This window comes from Papio anubis, chromosome 1, assembly GCF_008728515.1.
Source record: "Papio anubis isolate 15944 chromosome 1, Panubis1.0, whole genome shotgun sequence".
Taxonomy (NCBI): Eukaryota; Metazoa; Chordata; class Mammalia; order Primates; family Cercopithecidae; genus Papio; species Papio anubis.
This window is the reverse complement of record NC_044976.1, coordinates 83577451-83592978: the sequence shown is the minus strand read 5'-3', so window position 1 is coordinate 83592978 and position 15528 is coordinate 83577451. Positions and strand designations below refer to the sequence as shown.

General features: G+C 41.8%; 1 protein-coding gene across 2 annotated transcripts in view; it reads left to right on the top strand.

Moving 5' to 3' along the window:
- The first annotated feature begins 12783 nt into the window (after positions 1 to 12783).
- Positions 12784 to 15528, top strand: part of SYDE2 (synapse defective Rho GTPase homolog 2) — a 42482-nt gene continuing 39737 nt past the window's right edge. For both annotated transcript variants that reach the window (XM_021943471.2, XM_031650431.1), the window contains exon 1: positions 12784 to 14227. In XM_021943471.2, the coding sequence (XP_021799163.2) occupies positions 12904 to 14227 (1324 nt within the window). In that variant the 5' untranslated portion in view covers positions 12784 to 12903. The remainder of the gene's footprint in view (positions 14228 to 15528) is intronic.

Sequence of the window (15528 nt, the reverse complement as noted above, 5' to 3'; positions counted from 1 at the left end):
TGCATTCAGGTCAAGAGATACTGGAAGAAAAAGAAAAAAAGAAGTAAACTCATCATCATTTTGGTCATCCATTGACTTCTAATCTTCCACAATCCACCTGCTACTATTCACTTTCAGAGTCTTCAAATAGATGTGGTGCTGCATGCATTATGTCCACATTTTATAATTAGAAATGTAACACTCAAAACCCAGAACCGGAACACCCAAAACCTTGGTTTGCTTTTTGGCTTTGCAGTTATTTTATATTGTATTTGTTATGACTGCATTCTGGGGAGAAGTATCCAGACTTGTGGGTGTATGTTCGCTTTTTATTAAGAAATTTTATCTGAAAAAGAATTCTCTTGTTTCTCCTTGTCTATAATATGTGAACCAAATATAACTGTGATTCATGTATTAAATACACATTTATTTAATTTACTTCTAGGGTAAACAGAGACATAAAACTTCTCATGCCTCGGGGCAGTCTTGACTCAGGCATTGAACTCTGTTACAAGCTTTGTTCCCTTTTTATTTGAACAATCTTCAGGCACTTAATTATGAGGTTGCTGACTGGCGTGCATGGTGAGAAAAAAGTTTTCAGGTTAGTGAGCCTATTCTACATTTAAAGAAAAACATTTACCACCAATGTAATTTCACAGAGATCCTGGTAGAAATGACATTCCTACTGGGTCATTTGATGTTTTCATCGTAAAATAAGTTTTTAACTTTTTTCTTCCTCACATGTTACATCCAATATACTAGCAAGTACCAATGCTGTTTACAATAAAATATCACACTCTAAGATAATTGTTGTGTATTACCAGAATATTATTTTAGTACTACTTATCAAGTTGAAATATTGAAAAACATGGTTTCCAGCAACTACTCCTCACATGAAGTTGAAAACAATTCCATTTTAATAATTGTGGCTGTGGGAGTGGTTACATGACATTTTTCTTCTTGTTTATCTTTGCTTTTCTATGTTTTTAAGTTATCTTTTTTTTAAAAAGAAAGCATCACTTTCATCAGAAAAAACATGCTTTACAAATGAGGAGACTTGTACTAGAAGCTTGGACAACTAGGGTTGCATCCTCCTCAAACCTGAGTAAACATGACTAAAATGGCTTGTCCCTTCTGGGTCTCAGCTATCTCATCTGAATGTGGTTACGATCATCTCTATTCTGCTTATTTATTTCCAAAGGTTTTAGGTAAGAATCAGACTAAGAGGTAAAGTAAAAACAGTTTACTACTCATAAAATTCTGTGCAAATATGAGGTTCCTGCTGATACTGAGATTATAATGATGCAAAATAAGGCAAGAGGGAAGTTTTATCATTACCACAGACCTTAACCCTTTTCGTAATTAGGCTAATGGTAGATTATTTAAAATTATGATATTATGCATTCCTTTCTTCTGGAAACAATTTTTGTGTGTTGTTCCCTGAAGATCAGAGGTCGAAACCTGGCAACCAGCACATGTGTTTGGTTGACCCACCCAGAGTTAGCCTATGTAGTATATTTTAAAATGTGAAACTCACTTCCTTAGCCAAAGTGGGGAAGAAAGGAACACAGGAAAAGGGTGAGGGAATGATTCTTTGTAGTTCTCCATTCTTTCAGCTGAGAAAGTACTTACTCTTTTTTACTAAGTCCTCTGGTTATGTCTAGATTTGAACACTCATTGACAGGACCTACCTGGCCCCAGCAGGCACTGAGTTTGGAACCCTGTTGTAGATGTGTAAAATCAAGTTGTCTTTGCATGAATTCTACATTAGATTTTTCTTTTCAGAGCAATTACTGAGCTTCTATAGGGTACTGACCTCTCCAGTGACCATCACAGTGTTGCTGATGACTCTACAGGCTCCTCTTGTCTCTTAATTAAGAAGCCACTGTATTTATTTGTTTAATATGTAGACTTGAGGACTCTATTAAAAAACTAGAATATAGCAAGTGAAAGCATTTCTGACAGTGATTATGCAATGAAACATAGCTTTCAAGCTGCTCTTCTCTTGGAAAATTGTCATGTTTCTTTCTTTTTTTTTTCTTGAGACAGAGTCTTGCTCCGTTGCCCAGGCTGGAGTGCAGTGGTGCCAGTGCATCCAAGAACACCTGGGGTCAACTAGTGATTCCCCCAGCCACAGCCTCCCAAGTAGCTGGGACTGCAGGTGCACACCAAAATGCTAATGTGTTTGTTTGTTTGTTTTATGTTGTGTAGGGACAGAGTCTCGCTACGTTTCCTAGGCTGGTCTTGAACTCCTGGGCTCAAGCTGTCCTGCCTTGGCCTCCCAAAGTGGTGGGATTACAGGCATGAGCCACTGCACCTGGCCTATGCTTCATCTCAAATGAGTCAGAGATGGTGATTTCTTCTACTCTGATGACAAAATAGATAGTTCTATTCGTCATCTTGAATTCAGTGTTAGTGTGTGAAATAACTTTGTTAACTCTTGGATGACTTGTTTAGTAAAAATGCTAAGAAGGTGACAGGAACGTGACTTGAGACTGATGTCCAGACTTTAAAAGATAGGAAGAGGCATGCAGTGGCTGGGCCCAATGGATTCAATGAATAACACATGATGTCAGCCTTCAAGGAAAGTATACTAATGCAGAAAAGAATTTGACAATTACTGTCTTGTCTTGTGATGAGTAATTGGAGGGAGAACTCTTCAGAGCAAAGAAACTATCCTAAATTCCTGATGTGATTTATCAGTATTTATCTCAAATATACAAAAAAGCGAAATCTATCACTGCTTTGATAACCTTTTAAAAACATGTTACCTTAAAAACTTGCTTGCTTTGAAAGAATATACTTTCTTTTTTTTTGAGACAGAGTCTCGCTCTGTTGCCCAGGCTGGAGTGCAATGACACAATTTTGGTTCACTGAAACCTCTGCCTCCTGGGTTCAAGTGATTCTCCTGCCTCAGCCTCCCAAGTAGCTGGGATTACAGGCGCCTGCCACCATGCCCAGCTATTTTTTTTTTTATTTTTAATAGAGACGGGGTTTCACCAGGTTATCCAGGACTGTCTTGAACTCCTGACCTAACAATTCACTTGAAATATGTTTCTTGGAATGTATCGTTTCTACACTGAATGGACTTATCTGGCCTTGTATACACTATGTCTCACTTTCTTGTGTGTGCCATAATTGCGTGCATGCACTACACTTTAAAACAGCAACTGAGGGCCGGGCATGGTGGCTCACACCTGTAATCCCAGCACTTTGGGAGGCCGAGGCGGACAGATCATGAGGTCAGGAGGTTGAGACCATTCTGGCTAACATGGTGAAACCCCGTCTCTACTAAAAATACAAAAAATTAGCCAGGCGTGGTGGCAGGTGCCTGTAGTCCCAGCTACTCGGGAGGCTGAGGCTGGAGAATGGCGTGAACCAGCTTGCAGTGAGCCGAGATCACGCCACTGCACACCAGCCTGGGCAACAGAGTGAAACTCCATCTCAAAACACAAAAAAAAAACAAAAACACCAAAAAACAGCAACTGGGATAAAATTGAGGTGTTTCTACAGTAAAATTATAGAGTCATTAATAATTGTATGTGCTCTTATGAAAATGAGGCTGGTAGGAAAATAACTGATTTTTTATGGTAAAAATAATCCAGCTTCCTCTGGACCACCAAAAACAGTTAATAAATATGTGTGTACCTACAGTTCCCTCTTTACATATAATTGAATTGTTGGAAGATAATTTTAATCAGGAAAGAAGTTAACGGGTAGTTTTGGTTTGTGTTTTTCCCCTTAATTGGTTTTCTGCTATTTCTAAAATGTTACATAATATATAGCTCCTTACCCTCTACCTTAGGGAAAATTGTCCAGTAAAGAATACAAAAGGCTAAAGATATGTTTACTTACCTATATTTTTCAGTGTAATTATGGTTTTTCCAGGTAATTTTTTGCTTATAAGGGTAATGTTCTTTGGTTTTGTTTACATGAAAGAACCATGAGTTTCCAGCAGGAAATGAAAGTAGGCTGTTATTTCTAAATGCTGAAAAAGTTTTTGTTTTCTTGGTGGAAGTGAGAGATTGAGGGGGCCAGAAGTCTTGTTTAATTTTGTAAGTCTGTATATGAATTCTTTGGTAGTTGATAGAGAAAAGTGAACTTTAAGAAGTCATTTGTATTCATTTGTTGAGTAGATAATTGGTCCTCCATATCTGTGGGTTCTGCATCCATGAATTCAACCAACCTCAGATTTAAAATATTTTCAAAAAAATTTCCACAAAGTTCCAAAAACCAAAACTCGAATTTGCCATCCACTGAGTACTATGTTGAATCCACTTGAATGAAGTGATACGTAGGCATTGTATTAGGTATTATAAGTAATCTGGAGATGATTTACAGTAGACAGAAGGATGTGCCTAGGTTACATGAAAATGCTATGCCATTTTATATAAGGGATTTGAGCATCTGTGAATTTTGGTATCTGAGTGGGATTCTAGAACCAATCCACCCAGGATACTGAACGAAAACTCTATAGAATCAAAGGTTTTATGAAAAACCAGCATTTGGAAATGTGACAGTATTTCTGACAACAATTACCCAATGAAGTATCTTTCAAGCTACTTGTATCTCCAATATTCTCTTAAAAGTCCCAATAAAACATTTTCTTTTTTGTTAAGATTTTCCATGAATATTAGTTGGGAGGAGAGCTAACGACAAAAAGGCAGGGAGTTTCGCCAGCCTGGCCAATGTGGTGAAACCCTGTCTCTACTAGAAAAATACAAAAATCGGCTGGGTGTGGTGGCAGGCGCCTGTAGTCCTAGCTACTCAAGAGGTTGAAGCAGGAGAATTGCTTGAACCCTGGAGGCAGAAGTTGCAGTGAGCCGACATCGTGCCACTGCACTCCAGCCTGGGTAAGAGAGCGAGACTCCATCTCAAAATACTACTGCTGCTACTACTACTACTACTACTAATAATAATAATAATGCAAGAAAATAGTCCTCTTTTTAAAAATTGAGATAAAATTTGCATACTATAAAATTCACCATGTTAAAGTCTAGCATATTGACAAGTTTGTGCAATAATTATCACAATCTAATTCCAGAGCATTTTCATCACGCTAGGAAGAAACCCCATGTCCTTTAGAAATCATTCATTATTTCCTTCTTCCCCCAGCCTTGAGCAGCTACTAATCTACTTTCTGCCTCTACGGATGTGCCTATCTGGACAGTTCATATAAATGGAATCATACTATGTGATCTTTTGTGTCTGGCCTCTTTCACTTAGTGTAATGTTTTTGTTTTTTATTTTTTTGAGACAGGGTCTTGCTCTGTCATCCAGGCTGGAGGGCAGTGGCACAATCTAGCCTCACTGAAGCCTCAACCACCGAGACTCAGGTGATCCTCCCACCTCAGCCTCCCGAGTAGCTGGGACTACAGGCACACGCCATATCTCTAGCTAATTCTTTGTATTTTTTATAGAGACAGAATCCCACTATGTTGCCAAGGTTGGTCTCGAACTTCACTTGCCTTGGCCTCGAAAAATGCTGGGATTACAGGCGTGAGCCACCAGGCTTGGCTGGAACATAATGTTTTCAAGGTTCATCTACCTTGACTGTTACCTCTTTTAATTCTCTTAACAACACCATGTGAAACAATGGCAAACCAATTTTACCATGAAGGAAATGGAAACATATATTTACTTGTTCTTGGGCACAACAATCACACTTTCATTCAACAAACATGTATGGGGCACCTATGCCTGACAGAAATATTCTGCAAAGTGAGGTTCTGGCATTTAGAAGGTGGCAATACCACAAATAAATGGACATCCAATATAATGTTAAATAGTAATAAGTATAATAAAGAAAAATAAAGCAAAATGAGGTGGATAGGAAATGCAGAGGGTATTATTTTAGATGGTGGAGGAGTCAGGGAAGGTCTCTCTGAGGAGATAACATTTGAAATGAGACCTGAATGGAAGGAGGTAGTAGGTCATGAAGAAATCATTTCAGGCAGAGGAAACAGCAGATGCAAAGGTCTTGAGGCAGGAGTGCATTTAGTGAGCAATGAGGAAGCCAGTGTGAATGGATGGCAGTGAGAGGAGAGGGGTGAGGAGAGAGGTAGAAGCAGCCAGAGATTTGGCCTCGGTTAGGGGCAGGGGCAGCCCTATTGTAACAGGGCAGCAGGCACATGGCAGAGTATCAGAGTACAGATAAAACATGCTGGTAGAGCTGGTGGTGGAAGGATAAGGAAACTCTCTCCTGAGTGTCTATCTCAGTGTAACAAGAAGAAGAGTGATAACTGAGAGTGAGGAGAGGGTGGTGGTGTCAGAAACTTGAGAAGAGAGTGAATGGACCAGGGATATTTGGTGAAGTTATCTAGCAACACCTGGGGACTCTTTGTGATGTGATTTTCTTCAGCCACATTTAAGCCTTCCAAGTGCCAATGCAGAGTATGAAGGAAAATCAGTTTCAACCAGGGCTGAGGTTGTGCCAAGTGAGTAGGACAATGGGAGAGACAACAGGCTAGGTGCAGTGGCTCACACCTGTAATTCCAGCACTTTGGGAGGCAGAAGAGGGAGGATCACTTGAGGACAGAAGTTCGAGACCAACCTGGGATATATAGTGAGACCCCATCTCTACAAAAAAGACAAAACGAAGACTTCTATCAAGAGGGACAACAGAGCATGGTGATATATGCAAGGGAGTGATTCCACAAGGACCATGCAATCTCAACAGAGAAAGCAGGGAGGAAAGGACAGAAGGGGAATGATAAACACTGTAGGTTAGTGGGATGGAGTTAATGGAGTCTGACTGCCAGAGGGAGGGAGCTGGAAAATAGGAAGTGATATTTTGAGAGTTTGTAGTTATTGGTTATGACAAAGTCTAAAGTAAGACTCTAGGACCGTGTGGCTGAGGTGGGTGGAGGTTAAGATTATTAGAGAAGAGAAACTTAAGAAAATAAGAGACCAGGGTACTGGATGGACCCTTTTGTGAATAATGAAATCACCAAGAGGATGACAAGAAAAATGGTGAAGAAAAGGAAATAATGAGGGAGACACTAGAATGAATGGAGGGAAGTTCGTGGATAACTACAAAAAGCAGATGACTATAAACAGCAAAAAGCAGTAGTATCGTTTAATGTCATGTATTTCAAAAGAGCTGCAGACTTTTAGAAAGGGGGAATAATGGTCTGGAATTAGCAAAGATGAGCAAGAGTTCATTTCCCTGATCAGTGGTTTTGGTGTATATGACTGATAAAGTTAGGATTTAAACTAGTTCTGTCTGATTTCCAGTCATTTCCATTATACCACCTCAGGTCTGGATTGGAATTATAGTTCTTGGACCTAGACTTCAACATTCTCTTACCATCTCTGCATTTGGCTGCCCTCAAAGTTGTGTTGCTTTAAACAGTTGCCAGGATCTATTATAAAAGTCTGATTCATGTTAAGATTTTAAAAATATATTCTGGAAAATTTCAAACATGTACAGAAACAATCCCCCACGTAGCCATCACCCAATTTCAATACTTACCAGCCCAAAACTCACCCTCATTCTTCCACATCCTCAGTCTCCTTCCTCTGCAATTACTTTGAAAAAAATCCCTGGCTTTGTATCTTGTCATCCATATTTCAATATTTACCTCTAAAAGATAAAGTGCTATTTGTCAAAAAATCGCATCTAAAATTACAATAATTCTTCAATATCATCAAATATCGAGTTCAAATCTTCCTGTTTTTTTTAAACAGATGTTTGTTCAGATCAGACTCCAAATAAAGTCCATTCACTACAATTGGTTAATATGTTGAAGAAATTGCGGCCTTTGTCCTGTAGCTTCCCACAGTCTGGGTTTTGTTGATTGCATCCCCATGGTGTTATTTAACATGCTTCTTTGTTTTCTATAATTCCTGGAAATTGGTAATCAAATCTTGAGACTGGTCAGACACAGATTTTATTTTTCTAAGAACTCTAACATGAATAAAATCATAGGTGGTGGTGTATACTTGATCAGAGGCTACAGGTCAGGTTGTCTGTCTCTGTGATGTTAGAAGCCACTGGTGATTTTTGCCTAGATCCATTATTTCAAAATGGCAATCTTGTATCAATTTTTCTTCATTTATTAGATTGACAACTTTGAAACAGAGCAAGTTCCCTTCATGAACTAATTTGTTACCCTGAAGTCCAATGATGTGATTTAGGAAAGGGCAGCCTACACTTTCCCTTTTCTCACTGCCTATTTACTTTGGAAACAGGCTTATCTGAGTGCATATTTTGTCTTTAATGTATTTAAAGCTTGTCCTATGTTTAAAACCAAAGTACATTTCAGAATGCACTTTTGCACTGTGGTGTAATATGAATAGATTTATCATTAAATGGAAATAAAGGATTTAGTTCTAACACCCTTGAGTTGGACTGTACTGAGAAGCATTAAAATGTTTAACAAGCAGCTTCCCAATGTTCAGATGCATTTCACAAAAGCTCATAAACTGTTAAACTCTTTTCTGAAAGGTGACCAACTAAATAATTTATAAAAACAAAGGTTCAAGCCAGTGCAAGGATTATTACATCAACTGTCTAGTCTCTTTTTCTATTCAAAGAAATAACACAGGAGTGTAGTGTCTATGGAATCAGACAGATGGGATTTGAATTCTTCTTTACTTGCTATGGTGAGCTTGGGCAAGTTACTCTATAATCCCAAATATATTAATATAATAAGAGATTCTGAAATATCAGTGACTATTCTAAAGCATACATTTCTAAAACATCAGAAATACATGTGCATTTAGCAAAAGCAAAAGTCTCTTTTTTACAACTTTTTCTTTGCATTTTGAGGCAGAGTGTTGTTCTGTCACCCAGGCTGCAGTGCAGTGGCACCATCTTGGCTCACTGCAACCTCTACCTCCTGGGCTCAAGTGAATCTCGTGACTCGCCCTCCTAAGTAGCTGGGGTTACAGGTGTGAGCCATCACGCCCAGCTAATTTTTGTAATTTTAGTAGAGATACGGTTTCTATGCTGGCCAGGCTGGTCTCGAACTTCCAGCTTCAAGTGATCCACCCACCTTAGCCTCCCAAAGAGCTGGGATTACAGGCATGAGTCACCAGACCCAGCCTATCTTTTTTATTACTTTGGTTGGGGTGGGGATGGGTTAAGCAATATTGCAAACTGCCAGATATTATTAATTATGAAACAGTAAAAATTGCTGTACTGAGAACATGTCATCCTTGATTCTCAGTGCAGTGTTAGTGTGGTCAGCTTTAGACTGAAGTACATTTTACTTCATACTAATGGAGTTGCATGGCAGACCAGGGAGGTCTACTCCAGGGCATCCCTTTAAGGCAGTTTAGGGAGAGAGTACTAGACAAATGGTAGAGCTAAATTTGCCTTTGGTTCTGCTAAGAGTATAATGGAAGACTGAACATCAGTGAGACAGATATGCACTCTAAATTGACTAGAAAACAACCATAACACAACTAAACACTTCCCTTCCATTACTGTTAAATCTAGCCCTCTGCCTCAACTTGCCCTGCTTTTTTCCCCCTTCTCCCAGATTGAGTCAGTGCTACTCCATCCTTAGTTTAGATCCCTGCCTTACTGGAGCCCTGTTATCTCATAGTTGTTGTATCTTTTGTGACAGTGCCAACACATAGTTGTTAATTCATGGGGCATCAAAATGATTTCCAAGTCACTAAGAAACAAACATAAACACTGAAAAATGATTCCCATCCCCTAATTTTCATGGGAATCTATGAATTAGAAAGATATGAAAATTGAGATAAGTAGGGGAACAGTATACAAATTGTTAAAAAAGATTTTACAAAGTATAGTTTATGTTCATATCTTGTCATTACCTTAATTATATTAGGCATAATATAAGTTTTGTGGGCACTGTCTCTTTAGAATTACATTTTTACCAACTTTTTATTGATGTGTAATGCACATACAGAAAAGTGGAATTTACATTATTAAGGTCTTTAAATAGTGTCACATGGCCATGACTGCCTTATTAATTTCTGTTGTGATGCAAAATATGATTGAAATTGTGAATTCATGTGTTAGAACATTCTCAACTTTAAAGTAGCATTAAGTTCAGTTGTGGTATGCTGCATCAAACTTAGTTCTGAGTAACGCCTAGAACAATGCACAGTATTTTATATTGGCCAATAACCAATGTTTTATAACTCCTGAACAAGTGGATAAACTGAATTCAGTATGAAGTTCAATCTAGATCTTCAAGGTTATATTTTTCTACTCATATATATCTATCTGCATATAGATATATATGCAGCGAATAGTGTTCTTAACAACTATGTTAACTACAAAGAATAAAAAGATTTTGCAACAGAGTTGGAATGGAAACAATTTCTGAGATAGAGATCAAATTGTGTTTAGAGAACCATTATTGGCAACTTTGCTATCGGTCATTTCCTGTGGGAATATTTCACTGGGACATAGTTTTATGCTCTGACTATTCATTAAATAGCCTGGGGCCCATGGAATTAAAATATTGTAGAACTATAAATATCAATATATGCAAATTATAGTGTAACATTTCATCACATTTCATTGCATTTTCTTAGATACGAATTAAGATTATTTAACAAACTGTGTCTCTTACTCATCGCAGAAAGAATTTTAAAACAACACTAATATAGCATGGTCTAGTGGAGAGTTAGGCAATAGACTGGAACTAAAGCCACTTGTTCTAAATTAAAATTGATACTAATTCAAAAATGTTTATTCATCATGTACAATATATAAGATGCTAAAGTTATACTCCTGTAAAGAATATAAAAGTCAATTATAAACAGTTTCTGCCCTTAGGGAGTTTATGAATTCTCTTGTGAAGGAGAAAGAGCATGTATACAAATTGTATAAAACAAAAAACAGTAACTATACTATGAGTGGGTGGGAGTAAAGTACTATTGAACTTTAGAAGAACTTGACTAGCCGGGCATGGTGGCGGGCGCCTGTAGTCCCAGCTACTCGGAGGCTGAGGCAGGAGAATGGCGTGAACCTGGGAGGCGGAGCTTGCAGTGAGCCGAGATCGCGCCACTGCACTCCAGCCTGGGTGACAGAGCGGGAGACTCCGTCTCAAAAAAAAAAAAAAAAAAAAAAAAAAAAAAGAACTTGAGTTCCTGTCTGGAGATCCGAGATGACTTCATAAAGAATGTGGTTGAGCCAAGTTTTATTATTTTATTTTTATTTTTTTGAGACAGAGTCTCCCTCAGTCATCCAGGCTGGAATGAAGGGGCGTGATCTCGGTTCACTACAGCTTCAACCTCACAGGTTCAAGCGATCCTCCCACCACGGCCTCTAGAGTAGCTAGGACCAGAGGTGCACACCACCACATCTGGCCCTTTTTTTTGTTTGTTTTGTTTTTGTTTTCGTTTCTCATAGAGACCAGGTTGTGCCATGTTGTCCAGACTGGTCTTGAACTCCTGGGCTCAAGCAATCTGCCCATCTCGGCCTCTCAAAGTGCTAAGATTACAGGCATGAGCCACCCCATCTGGCCTAGAGCAGAGTTTTATAGAGTGGGTAAGATTTCTGCAAATCTTCTCTCTTATCTGCAAATCTCAGATGCAGATACAATTATTCCAGGAAGCGGAGACTAGGTACTAATAAAAGTAGTATAGTCAAAGCACATTCAGAGATTGGAGCCATTGGACAACAAAACTGACATAGGAAAATATACTGCAGCTGGAAATAAGGTAAATTAAGGCAAAATTACTTCATTTTATTCAGTAATGCAAGCATTTATTTCTTCAACAAATTTTTCTTAAGTATTTGAGTATCTACTAAGTGCAGGTACTGTGCTAGGTGTTAGTACATTTGTAACTCAGAAAAAGGCCCTTTCTACTATGTAAACACTAAAAAAAGTTAACTCAAATCAGGGATGATAGCACGACTGATTCTTGTCAATCACTGAATCAATTAATCTCTGGCAATGAGGGGTACTTTAGTTTGCAACTGCTACCCAGAACCTGGAATTTAATGTTTTTGGGAGATGGCTGGTATTTCCAGATTACACTGTGTCTCAATTTCAATTCAATTGCTTCTCAACTCACTATTTAAATTAAAATGAAGTGTTAGCTTTTTTATATCAGAAAGCTGCAAACCTGATAGTCTTGTAGGTAGGGTGATGGGGGACATTATGTTCGTGGCTTCATTTTACAAGTTTTGGCTGATGTAAGAATTAATTTTGTTAGTATGCATTAATTGAAAGAAATAAGGAAAAACAGATTTAAAAGCGACATCGGTGGGTGGGTTTTGCTTTGTTTTTAATAAAAGGACTCTTATAGAAAAGGAATCGCTGCAAATTTCTTTTAAATAGCTAGCTCTCTGGGCAATTAAAATGATTGATACATTTCTAGAACACACACACCGAGATACACCTGCACTCATACTTTGTCCGTCAAAACAATCTTTGTTTTCTCTCAAGCTAGGACTTGCTATGCCTAAGACACACCTCGTGCAGGGGTGGCGGTGAAGGTGCTGGGGTGACAGCCAGGAGGGCACTTTCCCTTTCTCCGGCTCCCTAACCAAAACTTTGCAGGCACCAGCCCAGACTCATGTTCCCGCTCGTTCTTCTTTCCTCTGCCTCAACTCTCTCCGCACCCTTCGCGCTCTGTGCGCCCACCCCTGCTTCCGTCGGTCAGCTTCAGCCGACCTACTACCCACCTCCCGGCCTGCGACCTCAGCCTCCACCTGCACCACTCGCCCACCCCGGGAACCCACCTCTGCGGCCCCCGGCCCGCGCGTCCCGTCGCGGCCCGGGGCTCCGGGGCATGCGCGTTGCGGTTCCACAGCCCTCCCCCACGCCTTCCCGCGGCAGAGTTATGCCAAGTATGTGAGGAGCCGGCGAGGGCCAGCGCCGGTCATGGGGAGCCGCCGCCGCCTCCGCCTCCGCGAGCGCGGTTTTCTCCGCAGCGGGTCTCCGACCTCTCCCCACGGCTGGGGTGAGCCTCGCGGCTAAGGCAGAGGAGATGGCGGACCCTCTGAGGAGGACGCTGTCCAGGCTCCGGGGAAGGCGGGGTCCCCGCGGCGCCGGGGGTCTAGGGCTCCGGGCAGCAGCGGCAGCTGCGGTGGCGGCCTCTTCGGCAGCCGCAGGAGACGCCTGGGGTGCCGCAGACACCCCCCAACGTGAGCACGCCGGGGGAGCCGGGCCGAGCCTACAGCAGCCCCCGCCGTCACCTGCGGCGTGGGGTCCCGGCGCGCGGGTCCCCGGAGGGCACCCGGAGCAGTCGGGGGCCCTCGGGCCTCGGCCGCGCTGCGGGCAGGAGGCCGCCCCCTGGAGCCATGCCTCTCTGCACGCCCCCGAGGGCTCCGAGGGCAGCGGAGAGGAGGAGGAAGTGGACGAGGACGAAGACGACTACGACGCCGACTACTACGAAAACCTGCCCGGCGGCTCGCAGCCTGCGCCCGAGCCTGAGGGGGCGGAGGCGGAACGGCGTCCCCCGCCTCCCCCAGCGGCGAGCTCCTCCCTGGGGGCGGAGGGCGGCCGCCTGGAGACAGGCAGGCTGCGGACCCAGTTGCGAGAGGCCTATTATCTGCTGATCCAGGCCATGCACGACCTGCCCCCTGACTCGGGAGCGCGGCGGGGCGGCGGGGGCTTGGCGGATCACGGCTTCCCCGCGGGAGCCCGGGCTCCGGGCCAGCCGCCTTCCCGCGGCGCTGCGGACCGCCGAGCCTGTCCCCGAGACGGGGAGCGGAGAGGCGGCGGACGGCCTCGGCAGCAGGTGTCCCCGCCCCGGTCGCCTCAGAGGGAGTCGGGGGGAGGCCAGCTGCGGACTCCTCGGATGCGGCTGTCCTGCAGCAGAAGCCTCGAGAGCCTCCGGGTGGGTGCCAAGCCGCTTCCCTTCCAGCGGTGGCCGAGCGACAGCTGGATCAGGTGCGGCGGGCACGGGGACTGGGACGAGCCCCCGCCACGTGGAGGCAGGATGGACGGCTGGAGTGGGGACCGCGCCCGGGCGGCTGCACCCACCGGCCTCCAGCCTCCAGGCTCCAAGGACCACGGCTGCTCCTCGGGAAGCCCTTTCAGGGATCCAGCGGGGTCCTCTGTGATACGCAGCGGCAAAGGAGACCACCGGGAAGGCCCCTCCTTCCTCAAGCCGCCTGCAGTGACAGTCAAGAAGCTGCAGAAGTGGATGTACAAAGGGCGTCTGCTGTCCCTGGGAATGAAGGGTCGTGCCCGTGGGACGGCCCCCAAAGTCACAGGAACGCAGGCAGCCTCCCCAAATGTGGGCGCTTTGAAAGTGCGTGAAAACAGTGTCCTGTCGGTGCCCCCAGACCAAAGAATTACGCTGACAGGTAGGATACTTTGCGATCAAATAGCTAGCACCGCGAGCTTTACTGTTTATCGACTGGGCTTCTGTCTTAAAAGCCAAGAAAAAGGTATGTTTTTGCAGACAGGTACGTTACCGGGCCAAAGTAAGTGTCATGTAAGTGGCAGCTTAAAGTAATTTCGAGGTTACTTAATATAATGCATTTACTCGTTTTGCTTTTTGTTTTGTTTTTTAATCAGACAGTGGCATGAAGAATTGGGGTTGTGTTTCTTCTCGAAAAACCAGTGTGCCTATTCCCTAAGTATTACGTGAATGAGTAAAGGTTAAGTTTAACACACTTTTAGTAGGTTTACAGATGGGAGGTACTGTCTTGATTTTTTATTCTTTGTAGCTCTAGGCAAATCCATAGACTTTTGTGGAGTTTGTGAATTTGAATTTGATTCAAGGTAGATTTTATAGGCTTCATAAACTGTCATTTTACTCATTACAACTTTTTTTTTTTGTCTGTCCCAGGCACGCACACACATGCATACATACACACAACCAAAACCCCAAACAAATCAAACAAAAAAAACCTACCATAAGTAGAATTTTTTAGTCAGGTAGTATTTCACATACACCATCTCTCCACCTGCCTACCTTCACCAAAGAAACCCCAACAAAGTAAGTAATCTTTTTATTGTGAAAAATCAAGGACACTAACATTTTCATCAAAAGAAAAATGTCCCTCAGGTACTTTTTTTTGTTTTAAAAGCAGTCATTTGCAAACTTAAAATCTATTTATATGAGAAGTAAATTAGTTTTTTAAAAAGTATATTGATCCTTATAATAGGATTATGCTCCCTATTTTGTATGTGCATGATTTTTAACTATCACTGAAGGTTTAGGTTATCAATGCTAGAAACCTGTGAATTATGTTGTAAATATCAAAATATCTTTCCTGAAAGGAGTATAATATCTTCAAAGTGAGCCAAAACAACATGGTCTTTTGAATACTCTTATATATAAAAATTTTTAGTGAGCATAAAGACTTATAAGTCAGGAATAATTTTGAAAACCTTAAATCCTGAAATGTAAAAGGTATTCACAGTACTTGGCTGTTTCTCTGTTAGTAATTACAAATCATACAGGACTGGATTTATACACATTAACTTTGTTTAACCAATAAACACACAACAGTGGGGAGAAACAAAGTTCACAAAACTTCTTATCAAACAATGAAGACAAATCAAATGATTCATTCAAAGTGTGTGCCAACTTGCAAAGTTTTTTCCTGTCTATACAGCGCTAATACATACCTGTCAAATTTTATTCTCAAGGTTAAAT